Here is a 16,096-nt window from a genome sequence, read left to right on the forward strand (position 1 = left end):
GTAGAATGTATGAGCTTGGATGCCTTTCATCTTTCGCTGCACATTCCAGATATTTGCTTCTTTCCTCTCATCATATATACATGATGGGATAGATAATGCACTGAGCTCAGATTTATGTCTAGAGCATGATGTGTTTGTACTCTGCTTCATTACACCTTCTTTTTGCCTTTTATTTGGGAAAGGAGAAGTACCTTAAAGGCCTTTTTTTAATTCAGATTTGATTTGTTTGTTCAGTGCTTTCCAAAAGCAGTCTGGTTAGAGTCCCTCATGCCCTTCATTTCCTCTGCTGTTCCCCTGCAATATATCTCCGTTCAGTCAAGGGTGATTCTATGCTCTAGTGGTTTACTCCTTCAGCTGCTTTGAAAGAGTTCCAGAAGGCAGATCTCACAACTTGCTTTGGCATAGTCCTTGTTAAATCTTAAATAAACACTTAAATAGAAATTCACCAACATAAACCAAATCTTTAGCATGAGGTATTTTGAGAATGAAATGCTAACTTTTCCCCAGGTAATACCCTAATATACATTCACTATTCAAGATTATGGGGAACATCCTAAAGCTACAATGGGTATTTCAATTTTTATCTTTCTTTGAATGTCAACAGCTATCTGCTTTTAAGTTAAGTTTTATTTCAGTTTTTGGTTCAATCTGGGGGTCTCTCAAACTGAGCTACTGTTAACTTCACTAGCCGGAAGTCTTTTGTTTTTCCCAAACAAGCACGTTAGGTCTGTTAAAAAACGTCTGAATCCACTGACCACAGTTACTCCTCCTTTTTCTTGTTTTTTTTTTTTCCAGTCTTGCTCATTTCAGTCTGAGTCAGTCCAGGATAGATTTCTTTTTTCTTTCTTTTTTTTCAACTCAAGGATGATGCAAAATCAAAGTCTCAAGTATCAATAAAAGGGTATTTAAAGAAAGGCAAGTGTGCTCTGAGCTAGGATGCCATTGCCATCTGAAAGAAAGAATTGTGGTTATTTCGTTCAATAGTTTATCTTGTTGTATATCTAGTTTCTCTTAAATTAGACAGCAGTGTTGTCCAATAGAAGATGCATCTGTTTGTCATCAGATATGTAGAAAAACTCTTTTGGAGGATGTTTTCCCCACAGCTTTCTTGATTCTGCGTTGTGCTACCAATTTCTATTAGGTTTTCTAAATTCTGTATGCTCCTGTCCTTTCTGTTATTTGTCCTTGCTCTCACCACTGCCCACTCTGCATAGGGGAAATCTGTCACTTTTGTTCTTCACTAGCAGGGAGTTTTTAACCATTTACCTTAACGTACAGAGTAACTTCCCTTTTAGGCATACAATGTCCTTGTGAATTGCTATCGCATGTAGTCTTAGTTTACCTGAACCCTGAATATACTTCGCTTTAAGCCTAGCTGACAAATTCCAGGGATATGTTCCTCTCTCTTGAGTTTTAGGGGAAACAAGATTCAAAATTCTTGAAGAACAAGAGGTTACTCAAGTTTCTTCGATTTAAAAACCACCATACACAAAGGGATATGTGGGAGGGAGCAGTTGCCTAGTGCATCAGGGAGAACTCCTCTGGGGCCCCTGGGTATGGTTCTGCTTCTCTGCTCTGCTGGAAGTGGCTCTTCATCATACAAAAATGAGCTTTAATGTTGCTTACTATCCAGTGATTTGGATTCGTGTATTGCATACATACATATTTATTTATGCATGTATTTTTAATTGCTTGATTATAAATCAAGTACCCCAAGTGTGGGGGGAATTAACCTGAAATATGGCTTTGATCATCAGAAAGCATTTTATCTTAGGTCCTTTTCTTATTTTTTATGGACTCCACTTGTGGTAAAATATTGCTCTGGAAGTTCAGCATGAGAATTTTGTCATCACATGCTGCACAAATTAACTTCAGATAAGTTGCTTCAGAATTAAAAGTTCACTCCTCTGACTGGTGGCATTTGGGAAGGGCTTTGCCAGAAGGCACTACTCAGGATGGACAGGCAGAGATCCACGTCCTCTGGCTGCCTCTTCCTAGGCCCCTGTCCCATGCATGGGGACATGCTATTTAGGTTAGCAGCTTGGCCAAACATACAGCAACCTCAATGCCAGCCAAAGGCCCCCTGCCGTAAAGATGTCCTTAGCTGCTCAGTGTAAACAGCCATCTTAATTCTTCAGTTCTCTTCTGGAATAGCAAAGGGAATTCCCTGGTGGGCTGCAGTGGAGAGGGGATCTGTGCATGCACCTTTAAAACACTGTTACGTAAAACAAAGGAAATCAGGATGTTATTAGTGACATCTGTATTAACAGGTAGAATGTCAGGGTACCGTTCCTCTGCTTTACTAACCGTCCCACTAGCTTTTGAGTATGGAAAACAGATAGAGAAAATTGGTCATCTTCATAAAATTGTGTGCTTGTATCTCTAATGCCCTGGTGTAATTTGGGAGTTTGTAAAGTCCTTAGCTCTTCAGAAAACATTATCAAGGTTTTAATCTGTCTACAGAAAAAATAATACTCTCAAAAGATAAAATATTTAGGCTAACAAGAAAGTAAAATTTTTATCTCAAGGGTACACAGTGATAAATTTTATCTTACGCATTTGGGGTTTTATGATATGCTTCTGCAAAGATGTGGGAAATAATTGTATGTCTTCTCTGTATAGTTCTTAAAGGATAATGTGATAAATTTGCATATCTATACATGACTGTATAATGTACTTGGAAATGGTTTTAACAGATTTGATCTTCTGAAACATTAAACAGATGTTTTCCTCAAAATTTCTAAATTTCTCACAAATTGCTAGCTCATCTTACAGTTTTAAATATCCCATTTGGTTAGCCTTTAAGAATTGCATAACTTAGTTCTGGTGAAGGAAGGAAATTCATTAGAAATAAACTGTCAGGCTGAAAGAAATCCGTAGTAGGTGAACTGCCACACTGAAAGGGGCTTCATTATTTTTATTTCCCTTGGCTGTTTTCTAAGTGTTTGCAGTGAATTCAGAAATCACTCTGAACAAAACAGCCTGTCTGGACCTTGGCTTCTCAGGGTTGCATTATTGGAAAGCTGAAATTTAGATCTAATACACTGTTGTGTATGAAAGCATTTATTAAAAATACTTAAGGAGAGGACTCGTCAACTATGGCTGTCCACAAACTTGTTCTTTTCCATTAATATTTTAAATTGGTATTGTGCTAATTTGCATGGCTAATTCAAGGTTTTGGTAGCCTCTTCTTTGGCTGCATGTACCTTCTGTAAGAGGAGAAAGGCAAGCTTTACATATGGTGCTCTGTAGTCCCTTGTCATAGTAGTATGCACGTAATTTCCAGCAAAGCCTCCCTTTCCCTGGTATCACGTATACCTGTGATATGGGGTCATTCTGCTTCACTGAGCGAAGGACTGATGGTTAAAAAAAAGCGAGTCACTTTAACCAGTATAAACTCCCATGAAGTGCCAAGAAGTGTTTTCACGTACATTTGCTGTGTCTTCCATTATAGTATATGAATATTATCCACTAGTGGTGTTATATTCAACACTATATTTCCCCATTCTAAATATAATGAATTAATATCAAGATAATTAATATAATATCACATTGCAATAAACACCAGTTTTAAAGTTTTGCTTTATGCACTTAAAATACTGAAACTGGAATTATGATGAGGCATAGAGATGGCCTTCTCTTGTTGATCCCAGTACTTTAGGGATATCTATTTATATGATATGATGAGATTTATAGTATCAACGAGAATGTCTGCAAGTCTTTAATGAAAAAGTCAGAAGTCATGTTTGACTGGTTTTAATCTTATGTAGTTGACTTAAAGGTAAAAGCTTGTTTTTTCTTGCTTTGCATTTTGTATTCTGATTTTAAAATTCAGAATTCTGCTTTTGGTCTTTAATAGACCTTCATATCAACTTGCTTACATCAACTGAAACATGAAGTCAGCTCTGCAGGCATGCATTTCATTCTACATTAAGATATATCCTGTGTCTTTATCTTTCAAAATTCTAACACAGTTTTTCCTTTCTCCTGTACAGGATGACAAGGACTTGGTTCATGAGTTTGTTGTCGCTGAAGGTCTGACTTGCTTAATCAAAGTGGGAGCAGAAGCTGACCAGAATTATCAGAACTACATCCTGAGAGGTAAAGGAAGTGCACCCAAAAGTTGGTTTTATCGCTGTGAAGCCCTCAGAGGTCAGCTGCAGCATCTGTGTTAAGTGTCTTGGAATATCTTTCTCAGTTTGTTCCCAATTCTTGCATGTTATGTAGGAAAATGGGGGGTGGGGGGTGGGAATTGATACCACTGAGCAGAATGAATTGGAAAATTCATGTCCATATTGATAGACTCTGTGTTACCCAGCTTTTCTTGTGGATTATATTGCAAATCCATAATTCTAAGAAGGAAAAGATGTTCTAAAACTTTCACCAGATAATTGTAGATGTCAAAGGGAACAAAGTGAAATAACTTCCTGGAGTGTGATTAGTAGCTATGGTATAAACAGTGAGACAGTCATATCTGAAGGTCAGTTGGCTGAAAACAAGTTTTGACTCCATGTTTTGGAGTTAAACAGATAGTCAGAGGTTTACACTCTGTTCTCTGCATTTAAAAGATAACTTGGCAAAGGTGGGGTTTGGAGAGTGATGCTGAAAAGGTGTGTTACTGGAACAGAATGCTGATTTACTGTAATGTGGCCCAAATGAACATATACAATTTTTATCTAATCAGGAAACCCAGGCTGCAAACTCAAGAGTTCCTACAGTATTTCAAGGGGTTATGAGTGAGGGGAGAACAGTCACACCAAGGGATCTTTGCTGCTGGATGATTTTGTAGTAAATAGAGTGCTAATGGATGCGTAGTTGTGGTAGATTGCTCATTTGAATTTTCTTAGACTGACATATATAGCTGCCTTTAAAAATGTCACTTTGATGTATGTAGCTGCCAAAACTCAAACTGCAAATTGAGGAGCCAGCCAAATACAAAAATAAGGAGAAGGATCTTGTAAGAACCAGAAATGCAAGAGTTACAGAAAGTAAGAATGCAAATAGTAAGTATGGTTTCATGCAAAGAACTTCAAGATTAGACTGCAGAAATACCAGCTTTTGGGGGTATGAAAGAAACCGAACCAGTACCACAGAAATTATGGTCTAAGTCAGTAATTGCACAGTGGTATGAATGCACTTGCATAGTAGCTTCTACCAAAAGTAAAAGAATACTGACCACACTGAAACTAGACAGCGACACAGGAACATGTGAAAGAAAAAAGACTTTCTTTACAGCTGAAAAAAGAAGTTTCTTGGAGAAAACTGGCCATGGATACTCTCAGAAAATTCTGAGCAAAATGAAAGTGCTGTATAGGACAGTCGGGCCTTCAGTCTAGTGGCTTATTCCTTTATCATCTTGGTATTGACCTACTGTGGCTGGATGGTGTCTTTGCCCTTCAGTTGGTTTTGCAGCCAAATATTGAAAATTGAAAACAAGGAAGCCTTATAGGGGTTTACACTACTTGAGCAGTGTAAAGTCTAAGTGGCCTTATAATCTGGATAGCCCTGCAGCTCTTGTGCTCCAGTGACAGATAAGGTCCAGGGCACTAAGCCTCACCGGTGACCCAATGATCTACTGATACCAGAGAAATCAGTCACATCTGAGTGATCAGTATTTGCATGTATCTTCTTACTGAGATCTCGATGACATCACCCAGGTATGTATTGAGAGGAATTAAAACTCCCTTTAACATTGATGGCTTTTTTTAGTTTTTCTAAGCAAACAAACAGGAGTGAAATGTTATCTACATGACTAAGGATGTACCCTAGTGCATCCAGAATTCAGGGAGATGAGAGTGGTCTGTTTCTTGTTGTACTTCTTGGCTCTCAAGAATTCAGTGTCCACAGTTTGAAGTTACAGATTTTTCCACTGGATCCACAGTGAATGATAAAACAGAGCCTTAGTGCCAGTATCCATGGCATTATACTAAATAAACTGCAACCTCATCGTGTTGCTTTGTTTTAACAAGTGATGACAGCTTGTTGAAAATAAATATAAAACAAATAATACAACAAAAAATAACCATGTAGAAGTATGCCGTAAAGCTAAAAACCTTTTAGGTATTGGTACTTTCCCCCCCTGTTTTGCTGGTGCATGAAGCTGAAGTTTCTCTTTGGGTAGTGTATCCTGGCACCTCTTACAATAGCATGATTTTTCTGTGTGATGTGGGTTTTATTTCAGAAATTTTGTCTTGATTGTCTTTCAGGAAGTTCAAAGCTTGTTACAACTCCAAGATTATGTCAGCTGGTTTGCAGTTCCAGGAGCCAGTGTGTACTTTCTGAATAGGTCTGCATGTGCAATGAGATAAAGATAGGTTTGGAAGTACAGTGTAGCCAGACAATCTTATCCAAATACATTGCGGAGGGTGCTGAAAAGAAACATTAAATGCGTCATGTAAGAGTGTTTCTGTTATATTATTTTTGGAAGGCCATAGTGATTGGTTGGATTTTTTTTACGAGTTCCGTGTGTATTATTGCAGCGCTGCATTTTACTAAGTCTGAAGTACTGGTGAATAGGTGAAAATAAACTTTACTCAAGATACATCATAGTTAGGACTGAGGTAGTCCCATAAGCTTTAAACTCAAGGTTAAGTTACGGATATTTAAAAAAAAAAAAAAAAACAAAAAACATCTTTGTCTAGACTTTTTGTGCCTTGCTGCTGTCGTGTCCTTGTTTGACAGATCCTTTTAGAGTGGAATATATATTCCTTGTTTTCACTGCATTTAACCTGGATCGTAAAGGGATAGCATTTCTCCTTAATTCCGTGTTCTGGCTGCATTTCTCCAGCACCTTTGGTGTAATTTGCTCTTTTCCTCTTGTGATCCTAACCCAGTTTTCAGGGCTTGTGACAGTAAATGGCAGCCTTAGGCACAGCATTGCCACCTCTGCCTCCATGTCTCACCCATATGGGGCTGCCCGTCAGCCTGAGTGATTTCCGAGTGTTTCCTGTGAACTTGTTTGCCTGCACTCCTCAAGTAATAGCTTTGGACTTAGGAGGGAAAATGGATTGGAAATATATGTATATGTATAAGGGTTGTAGGTGGCTCAATGAGTTTAGATCTACAAGTTGTTTCTTGAGTCCAGTGCTTTGCTTTTTCCACAGGTCTGCGTTGTTTCACTCAAATGTTTCCTGGTTGTGAATTTCTGCTTAGTGGTTTTAACTTGGTTCAAGGCAGACCGAGCTGCCAAAAAAATGACTAAATATGAGTCATGAAAATTTTAGTTACTTTAATGGGTAAGTGAAGAGAAGATAAGTGTGGCTTTTGCATGCAATACTGAGAAATCCAGACAGTTTATTGTTGAGTGCTAACGAGTCACTGTATATTTCTGCTGGAGTTCCCTGAACTAGGGCTGTTTGATAGAACCTTTCCCAGAGCATTCCCTTTTGTCTATGTATGGCCTATTGGTCCTAAACAAACAGTAGCCAGGGCTCCTCTTGAGAGTTACGCTGTTGAAAGATTAGCTTAGAAAACAGCTTTTATTCCTCCTTACTTATTGGTTCTTCAGCCTAAATTTATTCTTCTGTACTCATTTTAATTATTATGGATATCTCAAGAAACTGTGTTTTGAGGGGTTTTTTTTCCCCCACAGAAACATGCTTGCTTTCCTTCCCCCCGTTTCCTTTTTTTTTTTGCTTTTGGTGAACTTCACTCATGGCACTGAAGTTAAAAATTCCTATACCAGTTGCAATATTGCAGTATGGTGGATGTTGCTTAAATATTCAGAAATAAACAGAAATGAGTGGAAGATGAAAATGTCTACAACTGATGAGGATTAATATAAATCTCCCTATAATTTTGAAGATGCTTTGGATATAATTTTGAGCTCTTCTATTTCTTACACAGAATGAGAAAGCAATACATGAAATGTCGTGTCTGAGCACCAACTAATTAAATAATTGATAGAATTATGGTAGTCTTCGTGTTTTCTGTTTATTTAGACAGTGCTGTTGGAATGTGAGAAAAAAAACCAGCTTTTTAAATTAATAATTATAATTTGACTGACAACAAAAAAAAGTGGAAATAAATCACTGTAAAAACTACTGGTTGTAAAGCAGAAAGCAATTTTGCCATTGGAATTAGGAGGTGCCAAGGTATTTGACAGGATGGTCAAATGTGCACAGGAGCCACCAAACGGTCAGAACCACCGATGACTGCCCAGGCAGGGGTCAGGTTTTCTAAAGTGACAGGCCAACAGCTCAATCACAGACATGTACCAAAGCCACCAGTGGTTAGGCCTATTTATAAAGCCAGAGGCATGCGCTCCCACCTGCATGCCAACTTTAGAACGAAGGGCTGTGCTGCATATTCTGGGAAATCAGATTAAATTCCTGAAGCGACCCAATGCAGGACAGTAATAGACCGTCTGGTTACTGTCTGTCACCAGGACACTGTGTGCCCAAAGATGTCAAGGAGCTAGAGGAAGTTGAAGGTGAGGGTGAGGTTTTGCAAGCAGGCAGTGGAAGCTGCTGCTGATAACCCTTTTGTTCTGAAAGCCAGACATGAAGTTATCAGTGAGCCAGTGGCATTTCTGCATTGAGCCAACTGCTACTAGGAATGCTTAGGGTTTGTAAGTGTGCTGTCTGTAACAGAGGGATGATACATTTCCAGGAATCTGCTGGCTGTTTCAATCAAAAAGACCCCTCGTTACTACAAGGACACAAATGCTTCCAGTGCTCTTGAACTTTCTTCCCTCTCTGATAGATTATGTGGCTTTGGCCTCGTGCATTCAAGGTTAGGTATTACAAAGCCTTTAGCATGGGGAAGCATGCTTTTCTGCAGTAAATGCTGGGGTTGCGATGTGTGTCAGGGAGTGCATTGACTGCCTTGAAATCAGTGCTGTGAGTGAGAAGGCTGAATGTTTGTGGGTGAACATTAAGGGGAAGGCCAACCAAGCAGATATCCTGGTAGGAGTCTGTTATAGACCACCTAGCCAGGATGAAACTACCAAGTGTTCTTCAAACAACTGGGAGAAGTTTTGTGATCGCTTGCCCTTGCTCGTGGGGGACTTCAACCTATCAGATGTCTGCTGGAAGTACAACACAGCAGAGAAGAAACAATCCAGGAGGTTTTTGGAGGGTGTGGAAGATAACTTCCTAACCCAGCTGGTTAGTGAGTCAGCTAGGGGAGGTGCCTGGCTAGATTTGCTTTTCGCAGAGAAGGACTGGTGGGTGATGTGATGGTTGGAAGCCATCTTGGACAAAGTGATCACGAAATGATTGAATTTTCAATCCTTGGAGAAGTCAGGAAGAAAGTCAGCAAAGCCTCCACCTCAGACTTCCAGAGGGCTGAGCTTGGCCTGTTTAGGACTCTGGTTGGTAGAATTCCTTGGGAAACATTACTGAAGGACAAAGGCATCTAGGAAGGCTGGATAATCTTCAAGAATGAAATACTTAAAGCAGGAGCAGGTGATCCCTATGTGCTGAAAATCAAACCCATGGTCCCTATGTGCTGAAAATCAAGACCGACCCCACCTCACTGCAGCCTCCTTTCAGGTATTTGTAGAAAGTGATAAGGTCCCCCCTGAGTCTTCTCCAGACAAACACCCCCAGTTCCCTCAACCCCACTTGTCTTGTGGGGATTTGAACATCCATATCATGTATTTTATGCTGGACATGGTTCCCATGAAACCATACCAACAGAACTCCACCTGAAAGTTGTTATACCCACGTAGCATGGGGAAGCTCCACGTGGGGATACAACCTAGGTCCTCTACCACCGCTACCAAAAAAGTCCCAACACAAACCCGACTAAACCTAACAAGCCACAGCTGTGTTTGCAAATTAGTAGCAAATTAGTGTCCCTGTGCTAATAAGACCTGTTCAAGAGGAGCACTGCTGAGAATCACTGTGATGCAGCCATGCCAGGTCCCTTTGTGAAATGGGCTATGCTGCCAGCTTTCCATCAGTGAGCTTTGTAGGTGCCGTTTGTTGTAGTTGGTGTTAAAAATAATCAAAAGTCCCAGAAAATATACCTGGTGGTTCAGTACCTCTGCAGAAACCTCAAAATGTGCCATTTTTTTGTGTCTTGAAAAGTGATGGAATGATAAAATACAAATGGATTTAGCATCCTGATTCATGAAGTCTTTAGATTAGAAATAATGAGATGACAGTGCCCTTCATTGTACCAGAAAAAGAGGCTCATTATAATATGATTGATAATATCAACACTAAACCTCCTTCGCCCAGTAGCTGAATCCTCTTTTACTTCTGCAAGTATCTCTTTAAGACTAAACACATTTGTTTACTTGTACAAGGGTAGTTAGGAGAGTTTGACCTCGGAAACTGTGTAGATTAAAAAGAGGGAAAATATCCTCTCTATGCTTTTCGTGTTTCCTTTCTCCATTTTTCATCTGCATATTTAAAAAGTCATATTTATTAGACTTGATCTGTGTACAAATTATACCGAGCTTCCTTCCAACCATAACCTTAAGCATTCCCTTAGTTTATGGAGCAAGCACTACCCTCCCCTTCCTCCTCTTTTTCCTCCTCCTCCCTCCCTTTTCCCTGGATGTGATTCTGATCCATGATCCATCTGGAAGCAGAGCCAGATGGTCCTCACACACAGCGTTCAGTACAAGTCCTCCCAGTCTGGGATGGGAATTGGCGCTGAAGCAAATTTGAGTTCAAAAGTTTAACCACCCTATAGTAATTTACACTTCTACAAATAAACTGAGCTTTTCCTTGCTCTCTGTGTTATATGAAATGGCCTTTCATGTTGGGACTGCTCATGAAGAGGATATAGGGTTCTCATGGTCTACATGGAATTCAGGAATAACACCACCATAAAATTATGGATTTCCCTTGTTTTTAAAGCTGACAGAGGCTGGGAGGCTTTGGGTTGCTTTCTGTCTTCATGAAAATGAATCTTCAGAGTTTTTTATGCTTCGTGAAATTCCCATGAAATGTGACACCTCGATCTGTGCAGACCCTGCGTAAAATGAGGAACTGAACCATGAAAAATGCACATCCTTAACTACTAAGCAAAGAATAAGTACTTGGGAAGGAGTCCCAGGGGCCTTTAAAGCCATTGTGGATGTTATATGATTTAACTACTCGAACTTCATGAAGTAGTCTTGAAAACAATGTACCGAATCCAACTGGTAGAAGCATTTTACAGAGTTTTTCTGCCTTTTTGTAGTAATCTTGTAGCCTGAAAGCATTCAAAAACTGATCCATTAGAGGGAGAAAATGTGCATAAAATAAAGATAGTCGTAAGCCGGCACAGACATGAATGCTTGCACAAAGTATGCGGCTGCTGGTGATTTCATTATGAATTACTTGGTTTGAATATATGCACATAAAACACTGTAAAATATGGTTGGAAAATAGCTTGATTATTCTCATTTCAAGAATAGTTGCTTCCACAGCTGTTTGTGATGGTGCTACACAGAGTGCTTTATCCTGATACAGAAGCAAGGAAAATTTAAAAGAGGAGAGGGGGAGATAGGGGCAAATATGTAGGATAATTTGAAAGTGCTGATGGTTACTTCATGATGTGTGAACATAAGGACGTGTCAAAAATGAGATTCTTCAGATGTCCTCAGGGTTAATTTCATACCCAGATATGTGTGAATTATTTTAAGTTACATCGTAGCCCTGTCTGTATTTTTTACAAATGTGCATGCATATGCAGTTCTGTCAATCGTGTGCTTATAGATGGAATAGCAAATGGGAGCAGTGGACTGTAAACTCTTAAAACAGTTCATTATCATGAGGCAGTGACTTGCTTTAAGCCTCCGACTGCTACTACAGCAGAATGTTAAAAAAGCAGATAATTCAAGAATTTAAAAGCTGAGCCGTAAGACTTGTATGTATTAGTACAGTATCCATTATTATACCTATCATAAATGCTGTGTTCATACATATGTGTCTAAGAACACCAATATTCATAGGCTGATGACAGGGAGGGATAATCTTAGTGAGCATACAGGAATACTAAAGTTTCTGTTTGCTGCTGTGGAGGGTTTCTGTTTGTCTGTTCCTCTGCATAGCCCTGAAGTAGCACATGCCCCTTGGGAAAGAAGTAGCTAATCGCTGCATGTGTACACGGGTTGAATGACAAAAGGTGGAACTCCTTTTCCCTGCTTTATAATGAAGTAGAAGGACGAGCTTACTGACTGGCAGTGCAACTTACTGCCCTTCTCCTCTCTTCTTCTACCACTTCCTGTATGCAGGACTTGTCCCGCTGATGGTGGTGTTGGAGTGAAGAGAGGGAAATGTGATCTGGCATCCTCCTACTCCCCTAGTGAACGTGAAGGTTGTCAGCAGATGCACGGACAGGGGTTGAGCAGAGGTGCCATGGAAAAGCAGACAGGTTATTGTGTCTTTCCTCTGCAAGCCGGTGGAAGAAAAGATATGGTTGAGACACTTTACCTGCTTAGTGGGGTTTTATCCAATTTTTCACAAAAAGTGAGGACTAATAAACTGTGAATTTATTATCTGTAATATAATTTCTTTCTCACCATATTTCCAGGCAAGAAGGAATTTTTCCTGTTTTCAGTGTGTGAGGCATTTCCAGCTTTTTCCATTTAAATTCCTGATGCTACAGGCTGTGCCGTGAAGCTGTGCCCAGCTCCAGATCCCTTGCAAGATGGGAGTGCCGGGTTGCGCTAGTTGCTAAAAATACAGTACCTCTGTTGTTTTAGGATGGGGGTTTTGATAGTTCATCACTTCGTTTGAAGATTCTTACGAACGATTTTAGTGAATAGATTTTACTGATGTAGGTACCATGCAAATTAAATCATTTTTTTCCCTTTACCTCTTTTAATTTGTTGACAGAAAGAGAGCAAATATTTTCCCCTCTTCCAACCTTGTAAGTACCTTGGTTCCCCCACACACTGTCCTGGAGATGATGAAAGTGATTAAAAAAAACCAGAGGAGGTGTTCAGGGTATAAGGGGCAGGGAAGACCACAGGCCTGTAGACTTAAGACTAAGGCTGGACTGTTTCAGTCCCTCAGGTTGGTGTTTCCAGAAAGCAATTAGCAAGCTATAGGAGTGGTGCAGTGTGTTAATGCTGAACTTGCTCAGTAATTGAAAAATCTCTGGATGAAAGACAGTACAGAGAGGAGGAGTTTAAGGTTTGCAACTGAGTGGCTTCACATTGTATCAAGTCTAAAAGGATACATTAAAGGAAGGAAAATGGTATGTCAGCTACTGAGATATCTCCATAAAGATCTCCCTGCTGCTGGGCAGCCAAGGAGTGTTAACGTTCTACAGGAGAGATTACTGTTTAAGAGCAGATCCTAAAGATTGCCTTTAATGAAAGCTTGGGATGGACAGACTTTCTTTTGCAGTTTAGTATTTTTTCTGTCGGCATTTCACACTTCCCTGAAATGGAGTGTCTTTAAAAATATTGCTGTTTACTGCAGGAGTGCCATCAGATGCATTTGCTGTTACAGATGGACTTGAGTCACTGAAGTGCTACTCAGGATTTAGTATATCTATAGTGTGTCTTGAGTAGGTTTACTTAAATGACAGGTGAGGTCTTAAAGACTTCAGCCAATACTGAGCAATATCCTGTTTCCTCCTACTTAACCTCCCTCCTTCTATATGTTATCACCTGCCTAGGTGAGTGGTCGTTTCCCTCAAACAGTGAATCTAGTCTCTCTCTTCTTGAAGAGGTTGAATAAGCTGTTTTATAGTTAGTTTGATTAAAATTATTTGTCTTTCAGTGGTTTTCACTGCAATTGGAAGGGTGGGGCAGGGAGAGGCATGGAATGGAATTAGGAAGAATCACAGAATCGTAGAACAGTTAGGGGGAAAGGACCTTAAGATCATATAGTTCCAACTGCCCTGCCATGGGCAGGGACACCTTGCACTAAACCTTGTCACCAAAACCCCTTGTCAACCTGCTCCTGAACCCAGAGAATATAAACGTCTTAGACTACCATTTTCAGGTTTTGGGAATCCTAGTGATGTGACATGCTTATTGCTGCAACTGATAAGCATAATCAATGCTTATTATAAAAAGCCGTGGCACCTTCATGTGTTTAGTGGGTGTAATGGTTCGCTGAATCACGTAGTAGAAGAGCAAAACGTTTTCTTTGATTTTAGAGACTTCTCAGGAAGACTAAGCTCCTGTATTTGAAGTCCATGTTATGTGATGTAAATGTCACATTTCCCTAGATCTCTATAAACAAGTAGGGAACAGAATGCATGAAAGAGCATAAGATTAGGAGCCAGGTTTCTAGTGCTCTATAGAAACGACCATCGCTATGCACATACCTTTTAGCCATGCTGATTCTAAAAAAGCAAGTTGGAAAGGACATTTGGACCGCAGAGAACTGACATGCAACTGTCCTGATATGCTTAGGACCGCCAGGCTGGTCAGGACAGAATTTTGCCTGCCCCATGGGACTCAGTCAGAAAAGACTCATGCTATGTGTTTGATTCCACTGGAGCTGAATAACACCTAAGAGCCCTTTGTTTTCAAAGATTGGCTTTAGTTGCCATTCATTACTGGTATTCATGGATAACAGACTTGCCATTTCAAGGAGTTTTAGCCTTATTGCTTTATGTTCTGGAGTTCGAGGATTCCAGGTGAGAGAAAACGAGAGACAAATAGAGAACTCTTAACTACTTTATTAATATAGGAAAATATAGAGAATCTAACATACAGTATAGTCAGTAATATTCAGTAGATTCAGTAGATACAGTAACATACAGAGATACAGTAAAGGATATTTCTAGAGAGTGTATATCTTACCAACCCCAAGGACGCTGTGAAGACGATCAGGAAAACAGCTTGGAGAATCATCATCACAGTGCGAGGTGGCAGGCTCAACCTTAGCAGGCGTCCCCACGGAGGCAACGTTGACCTGTGTGGTATGAGGTTCTGCCTCCCCCGCATCGCATGAGGCTCAGGCTTTTATACTGGCAAAAATGCACGCTCATTCTGATGCAGGTGGCCAGCCTCCATCAGAAGAAGAGGCCAGTAATATCTAGAAAGGTCTCCAAGAGTCGAGACTTTTCCAGGGCATTCTAAAATGTAACTTTCCAGGTAGGAACCAAAGCTGGACTTTCCAGGGAGCAGCCAAAGGAGGAATTTCTGGGGAGGAGCCAAAGTGGACAAACAGTAGTTTTCTATCTTCCTGTATTTCACCGTGGACCATTATCTATTGTCCCTGACACATGCCACCCCATGGTCCATGGTTGGAGACATTTCTAGATATTGCTGGCCACTTCTTCCGACATAGGCTGGCGCCCTGCATCAGAATGAGTGTGCATTTTGAGCCTGCCACCTCACACTGATGATGATTCTCAGAGCTGGTTTCCTGATCATCTTCACAAGGTCCCTTGGGCTGGTAAGACAACCAAACATCAGAAGTGTCCTTTACTGTATCCTTTACTATCTCTATATTTTGCTATATTAATAAACTAGTTGTGAGTTCTCTATTTGTCTCTTGTTTTCTCTCAGCTGGAATCCTCAAACTCTGGAACACCTTTGTTGAGTTAAGACCTTAGTAGGTCTTGTGGGAAAGAAAACTTGAATCCTGTTCACTAATCCATGCCAACGAAGCCAGCTTTTGGCCAACAGAACTGTAGGGCATGTCTGTCCAAACCTGACATAACAGCTGTGAGGTCAGATTTGCCACCTAGAGCCAAGGTCATTGATGTTGTGTCCCATGGTTGGCCCAGTACCATGGACAGGGGCAGCTCTGTGACAACCTGCGCAGGGCATTATTGTTGAAGGTCTTTTAAGGGTGCCCAGTTAGTGCCAAATCAGTTATTATTAATAACATGTAAAATAGATAAGCCCTCTTAAGATTCTTCTCACAGGCATTCCAGATACCAGCGCTATTCAAGGCCCTTAAAATTTTGCCTGATAGAGAAAGGAAACTACTCCAGCCTGAAACTTTGAGAAAGTGCTGCAGGTGTTCATGGAGTCCTCTCCAAGAATGTTTCCCACTTCGTGCTGAGAAAACCCATTTGAATACCTTTCTGTGTTGAATGAGTTTCAGGAAGTCATGGCCTGCACTTTTTATATGATACTTCATTTGACCAGAGTGATGCTGTGATCTTAAGCAGCCTTGTCCCCAAGTGGTAGTAGAACTTCAGGTGAGCTAACTTATAGCTGAAACATTGACATGCTTCT

At 40.3% G+C, this 16,096-nt stretch overlaps 1 protein-coding gene across 3 annotated transcripts in view; it reads left to right on the forward strand.

The window, feature by feature from the left end:
- The window catches only part of FHOD3 (formin homology 2 domain containing 3), a gene marked incomplete at both ends in the record, with an annotated part of 373,934 nt that overhangs the window by 187,993 nt on the left and 169,845 nt on the right, over positions 1-16,096 (forward strand). For all 3 annotated transcript variants that reach the window (XM_080639441.1, XM_080639442.1, XM_080639443.1), the window contains one exon: positions 3,996-4,101. In XM_080639441.1, coding sequence (XP_080495567.1) covers positions 3,996-4,101 — 106 coding nt within the window. The remainder of the gene's footprint in view (positions 1-3,995; positions 4,102-16,096) is intronic.

This window comes from Psittacula echo (assembly GCF_963264785.1).
Source record: "Psittacula echo genome assembly, chromosome: 2".
In the NCBI taxonomy this organism is placed as follows: Eukaryota; Metazoa; Chordata; class Aves; order Psittaciformes; family Psittacidae; genus Psittacula; species Psittacula echo.